This window comes from Bombus bifarius, unplaced genomic scaffold, assembly GCF_011952205.1.
Source record: "Bombus bifarius isolate JDL3187 unplaced genomic scaffold, Bbif_JDL3187 scf7180000007973, whole genome shotgun sequence".
Classification (NCBI taxonomy): domain Eukaryota; kingdom Metazoa; phylum Arthropoda; class Insecta; order Hymenoptera; family Apidae; genus Bombus; species Bombus bifarius.
Genome location: NW_022884359.1, coordinates 2,982,621 through 3,009,803, shown reverse-complemented (window position 1 = coordinate 3,009,803; position 27,183 = coordinate 2,982,621). Strand labels below are relative to the sequence as shown.

The window sequence follows — 27,183 nt, the reverse complement described above, 5'->3', positions numbered from 1 at the left end:
GGTATCATGACAAAATAATCAATTGTATTATAAACTCTATAACATACAATATTGTTAATCAATGAATGTAAGTAATATTATTTCTACCTGATACTTTCGACCGCGGAGTTGTAGCAGTTTTCATTATTGGATTATGAGGAATTGGTTTCATTGGCGTTGGTGCAGGACTTGGAGAATTTCCGTAACACTGACCTGATTACATTAAATCACTATGCATGTAACTTTGAGATTGAATATTGATTTAATGTAGACTCCACTGTAGGAACCTACCTTTCTTATATAGACGCATTCCTTCTTTCTTAGGATCAATATTTCGCATGCAATGATCGCCCGCTTCCTTGATATAGATTTCTTCATCATTCACGATTAAACCAACAAAACATTCATTGGTACTGGTATCGTTTCTCATAGTATATGCGTACATAACACCTTTTTCTTCCCATTGACCTAGACACAAGTATGCTCGTTCTGAAATATAAATTCTTTTGTCGAGTTTTGGTTTCAATGAATTTAGATTAATTAAATTATTTAAGTAAGTACCTTCATAGAGTTCTCCAGACTCACAGTCAGTAACTTTAAAGTACATTATTTCACGAGTATTGCAGTTGCTGCTTAGTTCAGCACACATGCCTGATAGGTCAGTTATCATACCCATATATTGTCCAGTAATTGGACAAGGCGATTCTACCGCACGTTCAATTCCTAATTTTAATAGCATTTGATCTAATATCATGATCTTTTTTTGAAATACATAATTTACATCTACTTTCTTTGAAATTAACTTACGTGCTTGTGTCATCCAAACAGGTTTATCCAAATTAGTATCGTCACACAAATAAGATTGATAAACTGGACTTAACACCATTCCTGTATGAAAAATTGATTATATTTAGCCGATTAAATAATTTCATTAATATCTGTGGGCGTCTGAAATAATTATCTAAAAGTTAAATACCTATTGCAAATTCTAGTACATTTTCACTTCGTTGCCTCATCATTAAACACACATATGCCACTTGTTCACTGAAAATAGTTTTATTATTTTAGAGTAAAATAATATTTTAATATTATTCGATTAATGTCCTATCCCACCATTGATTTTTGGAATAAACGATGTAGCGGCCAGTTTCTTCATTCGAATCAACGGTAATGAACGTGTAACTATTATAGCCATTAAGATCAGTGAAAGTCATGGTGCCATTGACAATCAGAGATTCTTCCCATACACCCTGTGCCCACTTTGGAAATCTAAATCAACAATAGCCTTTAATTAATTAATTAAGTCTAATTAAGAAAATTATTAAAAGACTACGAAACCATCGGAAACACTTAATCAGTGGATACTATAAAGAAAATACTCGTCGCTAATGATCTAAATGTCGATGCGATGCTAAATCGTAAATAAAAAAAAAATTAAGAAAATATACTAACGTTGCTACGTGAGTCTTCACATAATTTGGCATCTTCTTTTGATTTGGAATTTTACTAAGGACTAGTGTCTCATATCCACTAGTGGAATTATCTAAATCCTGTGCACAGCTGGAATCGCTGCTGAGAGCCATGTATGTTTTTCCTTTTTTATTGTCAACATGAAATAGCTAAAGAATAGATCCTTTAGTTAAAGAAACATATTATATACCTCAATTGAAAAGACAAAATAAATTTTCAACTTACTCCACATCTATACTGTGGTCTGCCTTCATAGTTGCCACTGATGTCCATCAGGGCAAAATAAGTAGAACCGTTTGGACCAGGCCAGTTGCCTAAGCAATTAAACGTAATATTCACTGAAAAATAAATAACAACAAATAAGTTCTCCTTCGAACATATTTAAAATCCTAAGAAAGGAAACAACAAGAATATTAGGAAGAAAATTACTGTGAGACTCGAAGCTACAACGATTGAAGTGTAATCTTAAAACAGAGCCATCAGGACAATTGTTGAAGGAAGATGAGAAGCTATTACACTCGATGACTTTATCAGATCCATTATTGAGATTATACGTGAAGTGATACTGGCCAGTTATTGGACAATACTCGTTTCTTATGGGGATATTTCCAATCTCCCTGGTACCTATCCAAACAATCAAGCAATTAAATAATAAATATTTCAGAACTGTTCTTATACGTAGATGTTTATAATTGTTATACTTACGATACAAAACGGACGTAGAATTTAATTTATCACAGGAGGCCAAAGCAGTGGCTTCTGAAGTATAGCACCTGTTCAGATCTTCAGAGAAGACCTCAATAATGTTGCGTGATCTCCTTAACAATCGGAAGCATCGGATGCAGTCACCATCACCGTATCTGAAATAAATGCAATTGACTTTCTATAATGTTCAGAGAAGAATAACAACGGATAAAAATACCCTGGATTATCAATCTCCTGATCTATTTCTTACATTAATCAAAAAGTACTTGCAGCGTGAAAATAAAATTTGATAAACGCAAATTAATTACGATTAGATAGATTTCAACCCTTGTAAATCTAATAAAATGTGTTTGTATAATTCTAACTACATCTCAGGTACAATTATAGCTGGGAAAGAAGAAAGTGCAGGCCGACACCGTCTGAGATCTGGTCTATTTCCATCCCAGACACGCTGCAGACACGTCGGGGCATCCCTGTCCCTAAGGATGCATTAAGTAAGCGTGCAATCCGTAACTCACAATCAGTTACGGATTTAGTTACAGCCTGACTTTCATAGAACTACGCCTGTTTGCAGACTAAACATAAATTCTTCACAATTTATGCAACTGTCTACGGTTGTTAAGTCCAGAACCAAGATCTTCTCCTAGAATAATTTATCTTCACATTTACAGATATTAACTTGCTGTTACCAATCGGATTCAGGCAACTGGCAATTACCATTACCGCGTTAGGGTCAAGCGGTTACCGGAAACGGACAAAGTGTTATCGCTGAACAGGGGCAAATCGTAGCGACTAGCGGTCGTCGGAATAAATTACTCGGTGATTTCTAGGTAGACCCACCTGTCCATTAGCAACACGTTATCGCCGATCCTCCTGTGGCAGTAGCCCCATACGGGGATCGCGTTGAACGTGATGTTGATGGTGGAATATTGAATGGGCTCGTTGCTCGTGTCGCTGGCTTCCTTTCCGCTCACCTGCGTCACGAACTCACCCTGAAATTCCGCGGGGAAATAACAGCCAACCATGAACTGGGGGTCGTACCCTTGGAGGGCGTCCTCACTCGTGATTACAGTCGCATCTGTAAATTAAATAACAGGCTCCTTTATACGGTTTCCCCGGGTTAACTTTATTTCAATGAAAGAGAAGTTTAGTATAATTATCGAAGTATCTCTCGTTTGTAGAAAGATTAAAACTTGCTATGTTTTATTGTTTAATTGATTTAATATGTTTGTAAGAAAATGATGCTGGAAATTATGGCGTCCTATCGATTCGTGGCCAAATGCTATTTTGATACCTAGTTGATTAATTAGTCTACTTAATGTAACGTATGTATACGTAGTTGTAGAATAAGATAAAAAATTGCGATGCTTTAGAGCGAAATTATTTTACCTTGGCATCTAATTGACTGGTCTTCCCTGATTCATAGATCGATCGCAGATTGTAGGTGATTTAATTGAAGCGTGAATTAAAAAGAAGAAACATTTATATAATGAGTAGAGAAATATATTCATAGGAAATATTGAAAATTCCGGTATTTTAGTGTGAAACATTTCCTTAGTGCTGAATGATTTAATTAAATGATGAAGTATTTAATTGAGACTAGTTGAAAAGAGATAATATAGCGAACAAATTATTTATATTCGTCAAAAAAAAAAAAAAATTGAAAAACACAGTATTTTAGTATGAAATGCTTCTTTCATATCACGTGGTTTAATTGGTTTACTTAATTACTTATAGAGTGTTTAATTAAGGTTCTAATTAAAAGGGGATTTAATGTAATGAGTCTGTGCGTTCATAGAAGATTTGAAGATGCAAAATTGCGCAGAATGCACGTATGTAAAAATATATAAAACATCCAAAGTGTAGTACTCGTTATAATATTAAACGAGTTAAAGAAATCTTCGTTCAAATTTCATTTCTACAATTGTGTTCATAAAAATATGAATTTGTATAAACATTTGCGCTCTAATAACGAATGCAATAAACATTTATATTCGTCAGCAAAATTACTAGTTCTAGTGTTTTCTTCTTTGTTTTAGTTTGTCTAAGGTATTTCTTTGATATCTGCTGGATTAATTAATTCTTGAGATTGCAGAGTATTAAAAAACACGCGATGAAGATAAGATTGTAGAACAATTACATCTAAGTTGATTTAATTATTTATAAGATTCGCAGAACACTTGGCACTTGCCAAGATAATTCATTTTTAGAAGGCAAATTTAATTTAGCTTCACGGTGTTCATTGTTTTCACGGAACAAATCAATAGACTTGAGTAAAACTAAAAGAATTGCGAAATGAATTCCCATGAACAAGTCGAGGGTCATGTGAACGACCTTAAAAACGAGATGCCTCGATATTAATTTGTACAATGTCAACGGCCTTCGAGGTGAAAGAACAAGATTAAAATTGATTTCCAACTAACATCTTCTAATTACGCGGATTAATTAATTTACACGGCGAAGCTATTTGAATCCGTATTCCTGGTTGATACCATTTTATTATCATTTAAACAATTCTAAGATTTTCCAACTATATATTACATTTATAAATAAGCAAAATCCAAATTATTAAGAGAAACATGCTATGAAAATTAACAGAAATACATTGCTCTGGAAGATATAAATATTAATAACTTAATAGAAACTCGCTAAATTTTCACTAACGAATATATAATTATTTATTGGACAATTTAATTCAAGCGTACGTTTTGAAGAAAACGTTATTTTCACTTTATTTCCCATCTCGCAAGCTAAACAAATCATTTTATTAAAATTCTATTAAAATGTTAGTGTAACGTTAAATCGTATCAGCCACGGGTTAAAAGGTAATTCCAACAAAACGCGAAACGTTATTCGACACGGGAACGCAACAAGTTCCCCGCTAATTGCTCGATTCAACGCCAACTGATCGATCCACTCCCCTCGGTTAATTATCTTTTAAAAAATGAAAAGAGGAAAAGAGGGCATAAGGAAATGTAGAGGAGACTACCAACCAGTTGTTTAATATTGTCCATATTAACACGGTGAATAAATCGCATTCCACCTTATTGCCCACATGTCGTGCAGCCAACGATCCATGAATGGTCATTAGCGTTGGCATTAAGTGGTTACGAAGGCAGGTGCTACGCTGACAGGTGGACCACCGGGCAAAACTTTGCAACGAAACATAATACATACTATGTATCGCTTCTTTCATTCCATTTCGCCTGTTGCCCGTTCACGTGGCGCACCACTTACCTTCCCGACTATGTTCTCTTTTAATTTCGTCATCGGTAATGGTTATCGGTAATTAAAAGAGAACATTCGGTCGTCGATGAAGATTATCGGTAGTCAGAAAATATTCCTTCGTTAATAGTGTGATATTATTACGTTAATAATGTTATTACATTAATACTGATAATAATGAAAAAATTCTGTCATCGATAATGGTTAGTCTTAACCAAAAACAATTTCATCATCGATGATGATTACTGTTAACGAAAAAATATTCCATCGTTATAATGGTCACTGTTAATAAAAATGAATTCCGATATCGTTAATGATTAATGCTAAGCAAAAATAATTCCATCGTCCATAATGGTTACCGATAACTAAAAAATAATCCGCTATTAATAATGATTACCGATGACAAAAGAAATTTCTATTATCGATAATGGTTTGTTAGCAACCAAAGAAATATTCCATCAACGATAATAGTTTACCGGTGATAAAGAAGATTCCGTCATCGATAATGGCCGTCGGAAACCAAAGAAAAATTTCGTCATTTGTAACGATTATTGAGAAGCAAAAGCAATTCCATCATCGATAATGGTTATTGCTAATCAAAAAATATTCCGTCATTGATAATGGTTGCTGGTAATGAAACAAAATTTCGTCACTGGTAACAGTTATCGTTGAACAAAAACAATTCCATCGATATCGATAATGGTTATCGGTAACCAGAAAATATTCTCGTCATCGGTAAACAAAAAATATTCCGTCGTGTTTTGGTCGGTGAATTTTTTGAAAAATTTCTACTTTGAATTTACTGATCACCATTTAAATAGGAATTACCATTTTGGCACTGACTTTTTCTATAGAAATTTTCGGGACAATTATCATCTTGTATTACCGATAGTAACAGCGAATGATTAGGAATATCGAATATCAAATATTAAACATCGAATAACAATAAAATTTCAATGAACTCTCGAGCAGATATCTTATTGAAATGTGCAATAGGAAAGATATGGAATGTGGGCGGGTTAACACATGTAGCTTTAATATTCAGTGGGCGTGTGCAAATTATCAAGAGTGGAATATGTACGTGAGTCTAAATCTGAACGACAGTGTTTTACGGCCGTCTGGGAGTCGTGTTCACAAGCACGGACAAGTAGATGACTCATCTGAACGTGTCTCTTCCGTTGCACCTGATTAAAACGGGATTTACATAACATACATATAATGAACGGTGTTAATTGATATCGTCGGCCTAATTACTACAATTACTTATCCGCTCAGAAACATTGAAACATCGATCTTTACACGGTCGACCATCCTATAGAAAGAAAATACGACCGATAATAAAACAAAAATATAAAGGGGATCGACTAACATCCGGAAGCGTAGGACAGTTCTAATTACACGAATTCTAGCGAAGAAAATCAGATAAAATACAGTCGTCACCTAGACCAGAGATGATTCTAGGATAAGCAACAATATGATTACTGTCATTACGTCAGTGTTCCTTAATGACCGAGTGAGACCAAACTTCCTCGCAAGGGGGAAAATTTATTCTTGAAGCAATTTAGGACAGATTTCTCGAGGAAGTGTGTACTTAAATCAATTTCTTGACGACTGAATATGAAATATAGAGTGTCGAATACAAGGTATAATTTTCTTTCTCCTTGAACGTGAGGTACTAAATATTTGGAATCAACGGTAACATTTTTTCTCAAAAAAAAAAAAAAAACGACTTTCTGAATGAAATTAACCATAAAAATCTGTGAGACGCATTTCTTTTTTAAATAATTGTTGCTTTTTATCTCTGATTATTTTTAGGTATCTCAGGTGATGTACCCTTTTCAAAAATCCTCGAGACACGAGTCGTGTACCATTAGCCAAATAGGAATGTGCGTTTACCACTTAACAGGAAAAATAGTCCCTTTGGAAAGGCAAACGAGGGACCCATTGGCCCCTTCGACAAGGTATACAGCTGATCAGTGGGAAGAGGTTTCGAGTTAAGGGGCAAATAGAAAGAAAGCTGGACACAGGAAAGAGACGACCTCTTGGGTAGAGAGGAAAAAGAGACAATGTGTATAAACGGGCTGTGGCTGTACGTGTGTGCCCCGGAACGAAGGAGGGGCGTAATGCCTTTAGCAAAGCAGCTTGTTCCTCGCATTCCTTCTCGCGGTGCTTGTCGCGTTCTCCTCTGTGCATTATATACGACTAAACTCAGTGGTCTCAGGTTCCTGAGAACCAAACCCCAACGAGGACTCATAACGCCGCGTTGATCCCATGAGAGTAGGTACCGGCGCACCTTCTTCTCTACGAGTTCGCCAAGTTAAATAGAGTTCAACGTGACCGTCGTTATTCACGGATTCTCTTTTATTATAGTCGCCTGTTAGGCAGGGAGCTAAGCTGGCTCTTTCCTTGTTACGTCACGGTGTTGAGTTACCCGTTTTCAGATTCGAATCTTTTCTCCCTCTTCCTGGATTCTTCGCGTAAAAATATACTTTAATTATATTTCCTATTCCGCATTCGGTATTTAATGTACCGTATTTAGTACTTAACAACTGTAAGTTATAAGTTGTAATAGGAGAATTAAGTACCGTTTTCAGCCTCACATTTATTTTCTATCTCTTGCTGCGTTCTCTTGGTATCTTTAACATTCAACGCTTAATATTTGGTATCTGACGATTGTCGTATTTATTACAGCGTTCGCATATTAATTAATTGAATCCAAGCGTATTGAGTTTCCTAACGTCTTTAGCAACGCGCTTTCATGCGATTACAAAAATTTGATATTATGAAAACGAAATGTAGAATCTGATAAAAAAGTGTTTCATTGAAAGATGAAGGTACGTGCAAATAATTTTTGTAGCCATTGTATGATGAGAATATTTGGAACAGAAGAAGGAATAATAGAAAGAATAATCGTAAAGTAAAAACGAAGAACGAACAAAATTAGCGAAACAATAGGAACTTTTTAAGGATCGTTTAATCATGATTAAGGACGCAGAAGAAGCGAAAGAAACGCGAAGTACAATATCGCGTGCCTCTGGAATCGTCGTGCCGGTCGAGTTGACCGTGAATTATAAATCTTCGATCCATTTCTTTCGCCTCACGCGGAATTTATTTAAGACGTTTGTTCGATGCACTTCGCGTGACACAACACGCGGATGCTACCTTCTCTGGCGTGGAAGAACGGGTATTCCAGGGCGATAATGAGTGCAGCAAGTGCAGTTGGAAACACGATGCCCACTATAAATTATATCCTACTTATTTCCAGGCTCACCGATGAGACAAATGGATACTGGTGCTCGGCTGCTGCAACCTTTTCCGCTAAGAGCGGATATAAATATCTTCTTTCCTAGGATAGTAGGAAATTCTCGTTTTTCACGTATACGGCGATGATATTTCCAGTTATCAAGTTAGTACTTAGTATTTGGCTTTTGATATTTCGGATTTCGCTCTGGCGAGTACGGCATTCTAAATTTCGTATTCGGCTTTTGGAAAATTTGATATTCGACTCTTGAGAAGTTCGACACTGAAAACTTGGTATTCAGCTTTTAGAAACTTTGGTATTTAGATTTTAGAAAATTTGGTATTCCACTTGTGGGGAATTCCATGCTCAAAATTTGATATTCGGTTTTCGAAAAATTGAATACTCGCCTCTTGAAGAGCGTTAAATTTAATATTCGTTATTCAGTAAATTGGTAAATTCGGTATTCGATATGTAATTAGAATCTTCGATGGCAATTAGAAAATTGATTATTATCTGGTAGTTAGTAACAATTTATTTAGTACTCGATGTACAGTAGCCAAAAATAAAAAAGTTCGATATTCAATTTTCATTATTTAATTCTGGAAAAATCGTCTACTTGGTATTCGAAATTTAATATTCCTTTCACATTTGTCTCCTATAATTCGTAATTTTATATATATAATATAATAATATAATAATATAATATAATAATAATATAATAATTTTCATTATTTAATTCTGGAAAAATCGTCTACTTGGTATTCGAAATTTAATACTCCTTTCACATTTGTCTCCTATAATTCGTAAATTATACCAGATGTTCAGTCCCTCGAAAATTTATTTAGGTATCTTCGCAACAAACGTGTTCCAAATTCCTTCGATAATTGATTTTTCTCGTACGAGCGGTATCGTTGAAAACCCCTATCGAGCGTAAGGTCGTTTAAAATCGCTGAAATTGTTCTACCTGTGCTTTGATCTTGATTAGGGCTCGGTTTTTACCTTTCACGCGAGTTGTACCTACGGTTACCTCGTTGCTACGTAGCTTACCTTCGTAAACCGGAAACACGCTATTAGCCGGGACTCTTGTTTTACCGTGATCACGTGTTCCTTTATAATTGCCTCTGATGCTTTTTGTGTTCATCAACCTTTCTTTCATTTTTTCCCCTCCCTTTCCGCAGCGACCTGCATACGCTTGAATGAAAGACCGCGCGAAAGAATAGCAGGATAACGTGACGGAATAACCCGAAACAGGTTGTTTAATTGCATCAGCTAATACTCGGCAATGTGTAACTTGCCCGTTTCAGTCTTCGAATTTCTGCTTTCATAAACCGTTGCTTTCATACTTACGCATATTCATCAAGCGTCTCGTACAGATACACTACCATTCAAAAGTATTTAGATATTCGCTAGTTTCCTTTTCATATAATTCACTAAAGAATTCCTATCAAATATCTTTCAAATAGACAATACGTGTGTACGTGTGTGAAAGAAAGAGAGAGACTCACGAAAATATTATTTATATTTTATTCAACTAAATACAATGAAATTAAATTTTAATTAACATACCATACAAATCTTTGTTATTTTTATCATAAATTTTGCGTTATTTTTATTAACAAGTTACCACTATTTTTGTAAATTTGTATAATTTTTTAAATCTTCTGCTTTACTTATGAGAGATACTATACTCTGCTATATAAACGTTCATTGCTCCAGTACGATATTAATAACTTTTAATGTAAGCGGAACTTTATAAACTGTATTTCCATATAAGCTACGTGTATCGCGAGCAATCTTTACGTATTCCGCCCCATATATGCCATTTGTGAAACTTGTTTTTATTTACGATTAAATTGCTTTTGATCAGACTCAATGTTTTATATCTTTAGTTATAGATATATAATAACGTATAATTGTACCGTTGATTTACTAAAAATGGTATACGTATCACGATATTACGAGAGAACTTTACAATTTCACGTCCAGTAATAATTATTTCGAAACTTTCTTCTTTGCAGCGTCGTACACGGTAACCGTAATAATCGTATCCTTTAACGAAAAAAATATGGCACGCAACAGGCAGCTCGTCTTCATCTATTGAATAACTAGACGATCGATTGCAACGAGGCATAACACACGGCTTCACGCTTTCTGAAGCCGGTCTACGAGGTGAAAATCGCGAGGAAGAACGAGGTCTTTCGCTTCCTTTCGGATACCACTAGTTCGCCAAATTGTAACGTGGCCACGGTGAAACTTTCGCGAAACAATCATGCTAACGTTATGTATAGCTTCTGAAATTAATTAACTTTTTTCATATAATTCGCCAAAGATGGGCTAACATACGAATCTGCGAAATACTTCGAACGATTTACATCGAATACGTTTACAGGAAAAAATGTAAGCAATCGTAGGCAATTTTTACGGGTGCAAAAACTTCTTGAAATTTCACTAACGCTATAACAAGACACGATTGACACGAGTTGAAATCATCTTCAAATTTTGATTAGGAATAATTATCTTTACAAGAAAGTTCCATTGAAACAGTGGACTCTATTTTCCTACAATTTTTTGTTATGTAAAAGCACGAATAAATTTCAACAGAAGCTTTCCTTCATTATATTCAGAAATGAAAATCCTACAATTTCGTAAATATAAACCTTCCCTTTTTCGAAAAATATTCCGAACGTATGACGAAAAAATTGTTCAATCTGAAATCCTTATTTGAGTTACGAGTTAAATTTTTCCATCGGCGAAGGGGCTCGGAAAAAATTGTAATTTTCCTCCGACTAATGATCACATGGATAAAACATCTTCTGCAAAAATTCCCCGACAAGTTTCACCGGAAAGATCCATCCTTGAAAAAAGGTGAAACCCTCTTGCTGCAAACAAAATCTTGTCTCTTAGAAAAAAACGTCGGACAAGTTGCGTCGGAAATCGCCGTCATAAATGGCAATCGTAAATTAAATTTTTTCTCCCGCTGCGCAGATCTGGAAAAAGTTTCGCCGGAAGTTGGCCCTCCGAAAGGTTCACACCACCTTTTTCTCTTGAGGCCGCAACGAATTGGATCGTTCGATGACCGTTAAAAGATTTTAATCGCGCAATAAACGACCGGTATGGTGTACCAAGAAAATCGTCGATGATCCACATCCGGTGGTCCATCGTCGGCATCTTTTCTCTTCTCTTCTTTTTCGAGGTGAACGCGCTTGCAAAAAGTGACCTTGCGCGATCTTCGCGGATCTTCTACGCGCAGCCAGGATCGGGGCCCACTTTGTACACCATCTGGCTCGACTGGCAAGAGATAGTTATGGTTGCCTCATCATCCTTAATACGAAACCACCGCCGGGTGATACACTACCTAATTCTAGCCGATGATTTCCCTTTCTCTAATCTACTCTAGGGCTACTTTTACCTTCTCTTCCTTTTCTTCTTTCGAATCACGTCGCTTTTTCTTCTTTTGTTTTCGGTTACGAGCGTGGTTTATGGTATTAACGATCGACAGAATGTTGGTAGATTAATTTGTCGAAGAACATAGAATTCAGAAGAAGTTGGAACATTAGGGTGAACTCTATGGATGATGTGTAATGGTCAGTGATGTTCTACCACTGAATTTACGTAATGGTAGTAGCAATTCTAGGTAATTGTAGTCGATACTTTCCCTTTCTCAATTATCTCTGGCACTATTTTTATATTCTTTCCTTTTCTTATTTCAAGTTACATCTCCTTTTTCGTTTTGCTTTTGGTTGCACGCGCTGTTTATGGTATTAGCGATTGATAGCACGTTGCTTGAAAATTAATTCGCTTCCATGTTTGCGAATGTGAATTCTATGAACGACGCATAATGGTTATATTTTACTGTTGGATTTACGTAATGTGAACCAATGATCGATAGTGTATCGGTAAATGCAACAAACAGTACCTCGTGGAAACACCTGGTCCGTGCCACTATTTTTGTTCATCGTACAGTAAATTTCAAAAAATCCTTTCAAAATCCCCGTATGAAAATTCTATCACAAAAATTTAGTCCTTCCTTAAGTTACAAAGCTATGCATAAATCAGATTTTTTCCTTTGCAAGAAGAATCGAAAAATCTCTATCAGATGATCGTACAAATACTCCCTTCCAATAATAATCCTAACATATTAGGTTGTCCGATAAGTTTCTTTCGTTTTGTAAGGAAATAATAGACGCATAATGCGTTTTGCTTTATATTAATTTATTGAATTATGCACGAACATAATAATAGAAATAGAACGAAATGGAGCATACTTAATTCAATAAAATAATATAAAACAGAAATTATTGTTCATCTATTATCACATTATGAAACGAAAGAAACTTTTCGGGCAACCTAATATAATTACGAGATAGTGCTAAAATAAAATTACGAATGAAAATCTATGAAATATAGATTTAACTACTTGTGGCGATTTAATTAGCTGTAAAGAACTGGTTAGAAGAGATTCGGAGAATGTTGTGAAAATGATAAGCGAAGATGAAAAGCATAGCGGAGCAATAACCTTTGGCTCGCGAATGCAAAGTCCATCGGAACGATTCTATGAAATAATTGGCCGTGCTTTGCCATTGATACAACGAATTCGTAGTTCCCTTTCTAACGAGTAGAATCGTTAACGACGGATGTTCTGATTGTGTTCGAAAGCGAGGGGAAAGAGGATGGCTGGCACTCACCAATGGCGATCCTCTCGACAAACGCGAGCAGAATTGTTATTCTACGTTCAGTCAAGTCTTTTTCTAAATATAATCAGCCGGTTTCCGGTGGTGCAGCAGCCAGACGAGAAGTCGAAAACTATAAATACTTGTCCAGTGGAACACGCACAACTGCAGGAAACCGTGTCTTCGTATAATACGTTCAACAATCTCTCACTGCTGATGAATGAACGATTGTTCTAACGTTTTTCTGTGAATCTAATTATCGTCGCGGCCACTTCCTTCGGATAGTTTAACGAAGTCACTTGTTAAGACGATTGTATCGATATTTATTTTTGCTGCTTTTTTCCACTTCTTTTCTTACTGATCGTGAGTGTGCACGATGCCTTGAAATTCAGAGAGGAACGAGGAAAAATATTAGGAAAGGAAGAAGCAACGAAGGAATTGCAGAGGATTAGAAATTAATAAGATTGGAACGTGACACAGTGTATGGGAGATTTTTGGGGATTGAAGAAGAAATTATTATACTAAGAATGTTGGGAAGATAAAAGACGATAAAAGAGTTGGGAAGCATTAAAGATCGATGACTTTTGGAAATTACGTCGAAATTACGTACATGAATACAATTCGAGAAGAATGTAATCAGAGAGTTGGAAAACATTATACATTGTCCCGCGGCTTGTGGATGGACAATCAATTGGGAGATGATTTCAAATGCGAAAAGCAGTCGAAAGGAAGGAATAAGATTTTTTCATATGACGCTTCGTTTGTGAGAAGATCGAGTTTGAAGATTTGACAAGTATATCTAAACTTAACTAACTAATTACGGTCTGAGCAGGAGCAAATAATCGACAGAAGGTTAAACTACATGCAAAAACAAGTAAAAAATATAAAATAAAATTTTGTTATAAGATGTTCTGTTTTCGAGAAAAATAAATTTTCTTTACCGTCCTCTACTAAACGTATTCAAACTTTATTTCCTTGAAAATGAGACCTGAAATAAAAAAATTCTATTTTTCATTTTTCCATCTTCCATAATAGCCTTCTATTAATTGTTTGCTCGTACCTAGTCGGTATTTAGCCAAGTTTAAGTCTACTTGACAAATTTTCAAACTCGATCCTCTGAAAAACGAGGACGAACAAATTTTATTTTTCCTGTCCGACTTATTTTTCCACGTACAATCACCCGTCAGTCGAGTCTAAACATTTTTCAAACCGTGTATAAAAATAAAAACAATTTAATCCTCGAAATTATCGACGTCACATGATATAAGCGTACATGAATGTACAAGTGTAATGGCCGATTATGGTAATAACCAGATGCAGTCTAACAGGGCTTGGCATAGTCTTAGAAACCCTGTAGACAGGATGTTCCCTCTTATATTTATCAAGGAAGAAAAAATCCGCCCGAGTACTTTCGCCTTCCTTCTCCGGTTCTTATTATACAGTCGGCAGCCACGCTCTTGTTAACGAACTACCAGGAATGCGTTCGAGGCACAATCCCACATAACGTCGTTTTACGTTATCGAACGCGCTGTTTGAAAATATCGATCCTTTGCTATCTTTCAATTGTACGTTAATTAACGATAAGTAGAGTCAAACGTACAATAGAAAGCTATAGCTCGATTGAAATCAACTGGTTGCTCAAGGTCATCGAGAATATACAAGGTGATTGGTAACTGGTGGTGCAAGCGGAAAGGGGGTGATTCTACGCGAAAAAAGAAGTCGAAAATATAGAATACAAATTTTTCGTTTGAGGCCTTGTTTTCGAGAAAATCGACTTGGAATTTTCGCTCGGTACGCGTGCACTTTACACGTCTCGTTATAACGGATCTCACTGTAGATCGTTGTCTCGATGGAAAAATTAAAAAAAAATTTTATTTTATATTTTCGACTTATTATTTCGCGTAGAATCACCACCTTTCCAACCACCCTGTATTCCCCCCAAACGATATTTCTTTCGCACGAAATATGCAATAATATTTTTCGATAATTAGAAATTGTACAACGCGACCTATTAAATTTCTTCTCGGAGCTAAAGCGATTCTTTTAGAAACTATAACACAATTTTTAAAGCAAAACTCCGAACATCGAATTTTCAGGCGTCTGAGGAATCAAAGACGGTCTTCTTAATTTTACGGTACACAATTACACGCGAACGCTTCTGTGCGTTTCCGTTGCGATCAAAGGGAACGCGCGCGGAAATAAGAAGGAAGATCGTCGAAAAGACAGACTGGTGAGAAGAGATCCGTCTAAATATAAACTTGGCAAACTGGTGACGAAGGGTTGCTTTTGAACGCTCGGACTTCTTGAACGGATTGGACCGCATTTGTATCATTTCCCTATCTCCGGACAACGTAATACAAATTGCCGCTGTAACGTAATTTGGAATGTCGTGATAAAAATGGAGAAGGAATAAGTCGTAGGTAATTCGTAGATAATCTTGGAATTCAAGAAAAAGGTCGTTCCACGGATTCTAAAAGAAATTAAAAAAAAAAAAGAGAGAACAAATTTAATGCGGCGTCTAAAATAGCGAATATAAAAATAGATAGAATCAGGTTGTATTATAATGTAATTTAAAGTGCACTGATATTATCGTACATTGTAATAAAGATAATGAAGAAGCAAGAAGCTATCGGAAGGGGAGGAGACGAGACTAAAAATCGAAACAAAGACGAATTCACAGATAATCTTAAAAATTGCACAGAAGAGCCGGCCGACGGAGCAGCTAATCTAAATTTACTTCGACATAATAACACACTTGGAGCCCTTTCCACCATCCCGTGTCCCGGACCACCCAGCATGAAATTTTACGACACCGCCTTATTACATGTTAATCTTCGCACGATAAAGATTACGCGATACCAAATACTTACATACGTGCGTAACGACACTGTACACGAAATGGAATCACAATTTTGCGCGATAACACGATAATTGCCATGTAGAGCGGTGATTAAATACAAATTTCTCGGTCGAACCAACTTCTAATTGCATATTTGTTTGGCTTATTCGATCTACTTGATACCGCTACGACGCCTACGTTTTTATTTGTTTCATGTTCTTTCTTTTTTCTTTACGGTGGCGACAAAAAGTATCTCCACACCATTGTATTTATAACAGTATTTACATACTAATTAATTAGTTCGAAGTATAATAACTTTTGTATCATTCAGTGGTATGTTCGTAGGACTAGAAAAATTTGATACGATCCACCGAACATACAAAAAGAAATTCTTTTCCATTTTTCGAAACCGATAAAGTATACCTTCTTAAAGTAACCGTGATCCTCGAATTTTTATACTTCAATCGAAAATATTTTGTACTAGGGTCATATGTTCTTCTACCCACAAGACTGTAGAGGACTTTACGACAAATTCATGTTAGGCATATCACGTAATATTCTTATTAACTCGGTAGTTTACAGTAGTGGAAATAATAATATTTCATCCGTTGATACACTTCGGAATTCCATTTGAGAAAGAGTAAATTACCGGAGCATGAGTTGTACATGCAGCCACTCTAATAACAGCAACACTTCTGCAAAAGAGCAGAACGTTGAATTGCGCAATGCCGTATACAATTTGAACCGGCACTAAAATAAAGTGTGCCGTAAACCTGGCACTGGATTAGTACAAATATCATGTAACGCGCCTTTTTAATTTGTCGTAAAGTCCCTTACAATCTCGTGAAAAAAACAACGCACGGCCCTATTTGTTTCGCCAGAGGTAACACTGGTTTCGCTATGAAAACAAAATATTTTCGGAATCTTTCTCATCGTCATCTGCAGTACGCTCGTCGTTATTAATATTAACATAATATTTATAGATAGAGAAACAAACATTTTCCTGGAACCATAGATCCCATTCCTTTATTGTAATTTTTCTGGGTCCACCCAGAAACATGTCACACAGAACGAAGATCCTACTTATGGAATATGGATTCCGGCACTATTCCCGTGGGCGGTTGCATTCTATTGTATCGAAGCGATATTCCTTTGTGCGCGGACGATTATTCACAGGGGAACACGACAGTCGCGCCGAAAAAAGAACGCAATAGATCGAAAGATACCCGTGTTAGGTCGGAACACGTTGGTTCCTGTTGGTTTCAGCTTTTTGTGCCGCGTTCAACCCGAGGAATGCCGTGATTCCGAGGGTGCTCCGGAAATTACACGAGTCTAAGGATGGCTATCCAAATTATAGGAAAAAGAGAACCACTTATCTCAATAGAGTTATTATCCTAAAACTCGCCAATGTTTTCCTTTATACTATAAGGATATTCTTCGATTGTGGATGCAAAAAGAAACGAAATAACGCAGGGCAATTGGAAAATGTAGGATCAGCTCAGTAGAAAAGTAAGGTACAATACGGAGAGCAAAATTTTTTAACCGGATGCGTCTTTCATTCGAGGGTACTTTAGGCCGTTTTAAGTTATTCATTTCGAAAACGAGGGTCGTTTTTCATGGAAACGAACCAAAGTTTTGAAAATCCGATTTTGTGAACATTTGGTCAACGAAGGTCTTAACTGTAGAAATCTGCGTAAGACCGTGATCGTACGGAGCACTAAACGGTAAGCGGCGAACAACTGATGGCACAGTCAATGCCAACGCTCTGAATGCCAATTTTACCGCTTACCGTCCTTTGTATGGTCACGTCCGCAAGACAGGAAATAACCCAAATCTAATACAATGCTCGGGATTCAGGTGCACACAGAATAAGCTATACAGGAGTTTAAGAGCAGTAAATCTTAAGAAATGTATGTGGTCCACGAGGAAGTCACGCATAGACAGGTTGACAAAATTTTTTTGTTTACCTTATTTTGGTGAAAAACGACCGAGATTTTCGACTTCGATGACCTCGAAAACTTCGAAAAAGTCACGTTTTATGCTATACCGGAGCCGAAAATATTTACAAAAACTTTTACAGAGAAAGTAATTGAAAAATATAGAAGAAAATCTGCGGAATTTAACACAATTTATTACCCCAGGAACCACGAGTGTGTTTTCCTTTATCGCGTAACAGAGAGTACTTCAAAGTGCCGATGCGGAAAACGAGGCACTGATGTAAGGAGCAACCGGATACCATCATAGTCCATCTGTCTCGTCGCCAAAATGACATGACACGTGGCCGCACCTGGTTGTAGTCGAAAGTAGCGGTCGTTTCGCCATGTGACCGCCTCTGAGAGCCATCAACAGCGGTAGAAAAAGGGAAGAGCGAGGAGAAGCCCGCGAACACAAAGAGGAAAGAAGCATCGAAAATGCGGGAGGACGTCGCAAAAGAATATCCGGCTCTTCGACATATGTTCGAACATCACATCGGCTCGAGCCTAAACGCCATGTACTTATCGAAAAGGTTCAAGCCTCCTTGTGTGTCAGCTGGAGAAGCTGACTTGTTCGGTAATTCGGTTTCAGAGCCATACTTTCATTTTAACCCTGCTGCTTTTTTAGTCATCTTCGATTCAATTATATTTTTCTAAAAAGTATCTTCATGACTCGGGCGAAATAGCAAATAGTCATGTTGGTGTGCATGAGTTTTATGTTAAACGTCTTTTTATGATTGTAAATAATAAAAAAAGTTCGTACAAATTTGTTTTCCAGTTAGAACGAATCTCTTCTTTACCGCATTGTATCTGCTTGGTTTCTCAAAAGGTGTTTAAAATGACCTCTGACAACACAATGCTGGAGACGCTTCGGCATTGACTGCCCCGCTCTTTTCATTTCTTCACGTATTTTCTCTGTAAGTCTTGTTCGATTCTCTCATTCATCAGTGAGCTTTCCGTACGGGATGGGTAAATAACTACACGAGTAAAAGTCAATGACAAAATATCCCGCAGACTTACGTTCAGATCTGAAAAGATCGTTTCGAACATCCCTTGCGAAGATAACCAGGTACAAGCAGGTGTCGAAGAAGAAACAGTTCTCCAATGCGACTGAACACCCTGTATATATATGTATACGTATCTAATTGTATTACTCGTTAATATCCATCCTTCGAACAAACTAATATGAATTATTTAATCCCACGAACTTACCGTTAATAGAATTCTAAACTAACTTCTCTTTTTTTAATTTTCACGTTCCATGAAGCGTGCACTGATTTGAAATCTTTGACCTGCAGTCATAATGGCTGTACGTATAATACATATTATTCTGTGTATAATACAAGACGACGATGAAATAAGATTAGGCTAATTGAGGTAATCGAACGAAAAGGAAGAGGAAGAAGCGGCTAATTGCGACACTATTCGTATTAAACTAGATGGATCGTTCTGGAATGTTAATAGATATCTGCACAGTGTTTCCTGGCTGTCAGCGATGACTTTCAAAGTGTTGCTCGAGCCTAGTTCGCTCTTTAATACGCGTTTTAACGATGCAGTTCACGGCTACGATTACCCAACCATCGTTAGTTATATTTAGACACGTTAATTGGGACCGCAAACCTCGATAGACACAATCGGCTATTAAAATCAGCTGCGTCAAAACACCAGTACACGTGCGCCGCTAATTCTCAAGCGAAAAAGGAGACATCAGTTGAACGACCTTGCGCCAACAGGTCGTTCAACTCTTTGTGACCCTTTGTAAGCTAGGATTAATTAATTGCAACTTGCATCTTACGGTTCAATGGAATCTCTTTAGACCAATTTTATTCATTTCACAGCCTTATTTCCAGACTGTGCATATTTATACAATTTTTTGCTTAAAATGCACGAGGACTAGAAGACGTTGACAAAGATGTCACAGCTACTTACAGATTATAATACTCTAGTTGGGAAATATTATTCTACAATGCAGATAGTACCGTTCAACTCTAGATCCTTTGGAAACTAGGATTAATTAGTCGAAACTTGCATCTCATGGTTCAATAGAATCTTTTTAGACCAATTTCATTCGTTTCTGAGCTCAATTTCCAAACAGTGAACATTTATAGAATTTTTTATTTAAAATACGTGAGAGTTAGAAGATGATGAAGATATCATTGGAAGGATGGAAGAATTTGTAGGAATGGGTATAGCTATTTATGGATTATAATACTTTAGTTAGGGAATATTATTCCATAATACAGATTATAGGTAGTATCGTTCAATTCTTGATCTCTTGGAAAGTAGGTCCAATTAACTGTAACTCACATGGTTCAATGGAACTGTTTTAGTTTAATTTAATTCACTTTGGTCTTGATAATCTTCAAACTACGAATGCTTATGATAATTTTTCTATAAAATACCTACAAACATAAAAAAGCATCTACTGTAATCGTTTGTTCAAATTATATTATACATGCATCGATTGTCAAGTTAGGCATATGTTTCCACTGAACAGATATAAAATATGCAACTCATTGCATGTTTTGGAACTATAGCTTGCAATCTGTTCAACTTGAATATATACAGTTATCCTTATCAAAAGTAAAACAGTAAACGCGCAGCTACCATACCAGAAACGTTTGAATATTTCATATACGCGAGAAATAAATAAAAATGATTTTTTTCTAAGGTATAGGAGGATTTTTATGAATCACTGTATACTTATATTTAGCTCCAAATAAGGTGAACATTTTTATAACATGACACAAAGGTAAATATGTTATACCTTATTCGGCTTTCCCGAGCGATGAGCCATTCAGAATACAATCGCACAAAGTGTTATCATTTTACTCAAAATCCGACGCTATCGATGACAAACTTCCCCTAAATATCTTAATGATTTCTTAGAAAGTATTTTCCGCTTAAAGAATTCGCTGATCGATGCGTATATATTTTTACAACTGAAGATTAAATACCTATACATATATATGATCAAAGAGAACGGTGAGCTTCCAAGAACTCAGAGCTGAGATAAGATAGCGAATTAAGTCTCAGTCAAACAAACGGTGCAAATTTCTCCCGACAACAGTGTATACACCTTGACAATAGGAATATGACGAGTCATACGGAAGTACGCGACTAATGTTCGTCTTTCACTCGAAGCAAGAATCATGCCTTGTGGATGCCTCGTATACTTTCTATGGAATACAGACATCAGACTTGCTCACTGTGTCTCAAAAGGAGAGTACAGCATCTTTGAATTTGGTGCCTATAGGAAGTACGGGTACATCATTGTATTTGTTATAACATTTAACTCTGCTATGAAATGCTTTCAATTATTTTCAATTCAATTGTATTTTTTTAATGTCAAAAATATATCTGAAATCCGAACAAAATTAGATATTAATACAGAATTTTCAACTTTGCGTTCAATGTGTTCTGAGATTATTACGAATCTTTGCCGATTACTGAAATTAGTACAAAATTGACAAAAATCGATAGAAATGTGTTTATATCTCTTTCTTTGTGATTCTGAAATGTTCCCACGCTTGAATAGGAAAAAGTGGAAGTAAATAATTAAAAAGAACTGAACAATTCTATTCCACAGAAATCTGAATTACTAAAAAGGAACTTAATATAGACCAGCTGACTAATCCACGTGGAAACAATCGTTAAAAGAGAAATTACCATGTAAATATCGCAGATGACTCACGGAGCATTCCTCGAGTGAACTGTGTTTCGCTGTTTCCTCCACCTCCAACTTGAATGGCTGGAGGAAATACCAAAAGGATCTCGCGGACTGAACGAGATCACGACAACCTGCTGGTAGAATCAAACGCGTTGACCTGAAAATTATATCGATGGATCGTGCATGGAAACGTGAATGCGTGAGAACACGAAAGCAAATCTCGATCGTGGGACGAGAGAAAAGAGCGAATGAAGAAGGGACAAGAGTGGCGGGAGCAAGTGCCGCACCCTGTAGAACCTCTCCAGTTCTCATTTCTCTGCCGATTGCTCACGGATGTTTGAAAAGAAAAGGGGGAAAGAGAGAAGAAGGAAAGAAAAACGGAAAACGAATAGGATATGACTTGGTTGAACCTTGTTTTACAGTACCAACTATGTTTGACTGACAACACGTGAACAGAATCTAAAAACAGCAGTTCCGAATTTAAGAATTATCTCTAATTATAGATTCCCCGTGCTTAGATCTACCTATTTTCAATTATAATCTAAAGTTAACCTACTAAAATTTAATTAAAAACTTTAACTTTAACTTGAAGTTAAATCTAGCAAAATTTAAGCGAAATGTAATTAAAAATCCTAATTCAACTTAAACACATGTCTAATCTAACCTAGCCGAATTATAGGCTGCTAAAACTTTGTTTTAAGACACCAACAATTTTTGACCAATCTCTGTGCTCTCTGATGGTAAACAAGTGGAATTTAAAAACACTAATTTTGAGTTTAGGGAATTTAATCCTGACCAAATTTGTCAGTTTACATTTCAATTAGATCAGGTTAGATTTCGAGTTTGTATTTAACAGTATTTTTGCTTTAAAACAAAATTTGTTGTACGGCGTAGTTGAGTTAGAGGAGACTACGTTTTAAAAAGAATAATTGATGATGTGGAGGAGGAAAGGCGTTTAGAAAGAACGGATCGAGGCTGTCGGGTCGTCACACTCGCTGCCCGGTGCAACAATGACCATCAGAAGGAGTAGACCGGAAGTCTCTTGTAATCCGCGGATGCCTGGCCTAGGTTAGGATAGGAGAGGCTAGATCAACGTCTTGGCTAACGGTATAATATTTTAACCATTTGAATTATTCTTATGCGATACATTCATATGTATATGTGGAAGATAAAAAATCCAAAGGTATCTGTCGAAGACGGAGAAGATTTATTTTAAAATTGATACGACGAACATATATTACAAACCAATAACAAAGACTATAAAACAACGTAGAAAATGCAAATATTCTAACCGGAATTAAATGCAAAAAACGCGACATATAATGGTTCTCTGGTTTTCTAACAAAAGAGAATTCCTACCCTAACTCTTAAATAGTACGAGAATTCGTGTTTCGAAATTCTATCATTTCTAACCTAAATTAGGTATTATTATCCTGAACATCTGGTATCTCCGCCATCTTGAATTTAGATAGTCCACATCGCGTGTAAAATCCCCAGATTATTTGTCTGAAAATTCCTTCGGGCATAGTGATTAGCTGAAGCGAGAATTCCAAAGCAAATTTGTCATTCAACATAAAAAAAGAGAATAATTCGCGTGACCTAAGAAACTCCCTATTCTTCGCTCTATTCGCATTTTTCTAGGGTCCAATCCTCTTCTTTTTAGCTTCGTCGTCCTGCGGTCTATCATCAACGGTAATTTTGAAGCTCTTTCGACCGGTGGTTAACAGGAATTTGGGTCAGTGATGCTTCTTACAAAATATTGAGTTCCCCGGTGTCATTGTTCCATAAATTAAAAATTGTTAAACTACTAATTAATCTCGAAAAAAGATTAAAGTTTAGTTGATATTTTCTTTAAAAAAAGGTCTTTATTCCGGTTTCCCGGTCAGTTTACAAATACGTCATTTTATAAATTTTATAAAACATTTTATAAATCAATAAATACTGTGATAGCTAACTATTGTAACCTCATATAGAGGAAAAATTACAATGCTTTGGCTTATCGTTGTAACGTACGCTTTGTGCCTCTTTCTTTTGAGGTTATATCATCTCGTCAGGAAGATTTCTCGATGTTTTGTGAGACTTTAACAATACGTGAGATAAGATAGTATTGTGAGGAAGAAACATGGGAAAATGTAAACGCGTACATGGTTAAATTAGATTAGGAATTAGGAAATAACAATTCTGATGATTGAGAAATGTAATGAGAATATTTATGATACTGGCATATAGGATCTCTTAGAGGTATTATGAACTGAGATATTTCTATATGACTTCATGTTATTTTAGTACATAGTTTTCGTATTATCAAAGTTAAGTAAGTATAAGTAAAAATATAAGTATAAATAAAAAAGATTGGTTTCTAAAAATGTAAGTAAATTTCTTAATTAAATAATATTAGTTGTGGAAAAGTTATTTAGAATCAAAAAAGGTTCTGTATTATAATTTTAAAACCCTTCTTAGATCAATAAACTACTCAATTTATTCGATAAATAACTATGAAAAGTAGTAATAAAATTAGCACAATTTGATAATATTCCTGATATTTTCACTTGATAGATTGTAGGAGTACTAATATGTAAATGTATATGAATGAACAAATTACTTATTTTCTGTAAACCTAGCCTAATCTAATCAGTTCGTATCTTTCTACGCTGCAAGGTTAAAATATGTGAAATATGAATGTACGACCCGTTGTTCAAATATGAAGAAGAAGACCTTTTAACGGCCCCAAACTTTACTTAGTGTATCGTTTATTATAATATCTATCCGGTTACGGATCATGCTTTTGGTCTGCTGGGGGTCTCGGATGATTATTAAGGTTTCGCGTGGAGTCACCTTACCGTGACCAGCCCGTTTCTGGTATGTTTCAAATGGAAAAGGTAGTACATTGACATTCGTAAGAACTATTATTCATAATTTCTTTCTTTAAAAAAAAAAAAAAAAAAGAAAAAAGGAAAGAGAAACTTTCGTATAAAGAGATCAGCTGACTAACTTGCAATTCAACAGGATTAATTAATATCTCTAGTAATTTAAAGATAATGTAAGTGCATTTAATTAGATAAGATAATATAATACAATAGAATATTAGTACGTAAGGTAGTGATAGGTAAATATCATGAGATATTCTTTATAAACAAAGTAGCTTACGCAAAACAAATCTATCTATGAATCAACTTTCTACGTATTTCCAACTCATTGAAGTAATGTTTAAGTAATGTTGATAATTAAATATTCCATTACGATGTAATTAAATAAATGTTATTTTATATTAGTTATTTTATATTATAGGATGTAAACCGGAAACCATATCAAGCAAACGCGCAAGGATTAGAATAAATAATAAAATAAATATTTGCAACAATTACTAATCAAGCTTCGTACTTCGCAAAATACCATTCAAAATGTGTCTCAATGAATCTATAAAATTTATAATAAATACTAATATAATTGTACGCATAAATAATTTAAAAATGATTATCTAGATTACTTTGGTAGATGTCTCGAATAAAATATAATTGAAATATCTGATGAGACATAATCTTTTCCAATGAACGAGCAAAGATGTTCTACAGCAAATCTATAAAATTCCAAGTTTACAATTTTGGTTATTTGGATCAGTTTCGTAGTTCTGTTGTGAAATATAAATGTAATTGAGAAATCTGAAGAAATGTAATCTGTTCGAATAAACGTTCACATGTCGTAAGTAACATATATGTATGTACGAATGTATTATAGTGTATGAAAGCAGAACGCATTCAGAGGTTGCCAAAGGAAGATTGCAAGTACGCGGCCACTTATGTTCATAATGCATCCCGTGCGTAAGTTCGCATGCACATACGCTCGTGCATTGTCCAGAATCGTAAGCCATGAAAACCAGTCTCTCACCCATAGCTCGTGCCGAACTTTCAGCGTTCATGTTGCGTGTGCATGTGTCATTAAAGTGGGAACGCTGGATAAACAGATACTTGTACAGGGTGGTCCATCCAACTGGGACAACTTATACCTCTTCCCTATTTAATTATTATTTAGTTACAATTCGACTATCGATTAACAAATATTAATAACGATTTTCGATCTAACAAATCTCATGGAAAGTATTAAAGAAAATGCGTGATATTTAAATTATTTTCATTTTCAATAACGTCATATTAAAATTCCTCTGACTCAGCAAATTAACAAAAACGTAATTACAATATTTTTCTCCTATGATCTTCATATAAGTACACACGATAAAAGCAAATCTGATATAATAAGTGAATCATTGTACTAAATTCTAAAATAGTATATATCAAGAACTAAACGAACATGTACATGCTACTTGTTTCTGAAAAAGTGGATCGAGCCGTAAAACAAAATCCAAAAACGCAGGAACTCTTACTTCTCCCTAATCCTTCGCAAGAAATTCTCTAAGAAACAACAAAGAAATTTGCATCTTGCGTGTCTCCTAAAACCCAGCGACCGCGCAAAAAAACTCCCCTAAGGAAAATTGCATAATAGAAATTGCAAGCTGCTGCGAGAGCGGCGTCCACTTTGGACGGAACAAGAACAATAAAAAAGAAATAAGAAAAAAATATTGTAAGAGGAAAAAATGAGAAAGAATAAAGGAAGGAATTGTCTGGTATTTTCTACGGTAATAAAGGGCGCGTGTGCCGTATTAGGGTGCAAAGGAGTGAAAGAATTCCGTGATACTTCTGATGGAACGAAACATCTGCCATAAGTTCCGCCACCTACTTCCGAATCGTCCACCATTCTTGCATACCCTTGCCATCATACCGTGAATATTCAATCCTCCCGATGACCAAAAGGAAAAGAAGGTTATAACGAAGGCTCGTGACACGCGAACCAGAAAGCACCTGGTCGACTTTGTTCCTCTTAATCAAAGGACATTTTGTACGTGGTCATTATGCGTGGAAAAACACGCGACAATTGCGTGCACGGATTGTCGAGGGATCTTTGTTTTGTTCCCTTTTCTTGTTCTTTTTGCTTAACCCTTCCTTTTAAAGAAAGGTTCGAAGCTTTCTACTTCTTGGTATTTAAAATGGTATTTGCGGTTTGTGGGAGTAACTGGTAATTATTGTCTATTTGTTACTTAGCTATTTGTAACTATCTATCTGCTCCTTACATTTGGAAAAAAACATTGATTATTTGGAAAAGTAAGATAAAAATTGATTATTTGAGAAATATAAAAGAAACATAATATAATATTTGACTGAACTTATGGATTTTTATGTGTTTATGCAAAATTTAGAAAATGCACAGGATAAATATACTATACAAAAATATAGAAAATATGTAGAGTAAGATGTTAGTTATAATTCTTGATAGGTAAAACGAATCTTTAAGCTCTATTTTTTTAACTATGTCTATAAAACTTTAATTAGATAACTATTGTGTATATTATGTTGTATATC

General features: G+C 35.6%; 1 protein-coding gene across 2 annotated transcripts in view; it reads right to left on the bottom strand.

Annotated features, from left to right (window-relative positions):
• LOC117216509 overlaps positions 1-27,183 on the bottom strand; it is a 36,845-nt gene that overhangs the window by 1,362 nt on the left and 8,300 nt on the right. For both annotated transcript variants that reach the window (XM_033463239.1, XM_033463250.1), the window contains exons 2-12: positions 2,995-3,232; positions 2,155-2,309; positions 1,879-2,073; positions 1,675-1,787; positions 1,432-1,598; positions 1,093-1,248; positions 956-1,023; positions 787-867; positions 541-702; positions 271-468; positions 88-192 (exon numbers count right to left, since the gene is read on the bottom strand). In XM_033463239.1, coding sequence (XP_033319130.1) covers positions 88-192; positions 271-468; positions 541-702; positions 787-867; positions 956-1,023; positions 1,093-1,248; positions 1,432-1,598; positions 1,675-1,787; positions 1,879-2,073; positions 2,155-2,309; positions 2,995-3,232 — 1,638 coding nt within the window. The remainder of the gene's footprint in view (positions 1-87; positions 193-270; positions 469-540; positions 703-786; positions 868-955; positions 1,024-1,092; positions 1,249-1,431; positions 1,599-1,674; positions 1,788-1,878; positions 2,074-2,154; positions 2,310-2,994; positions 3,233-27,183) is intronic.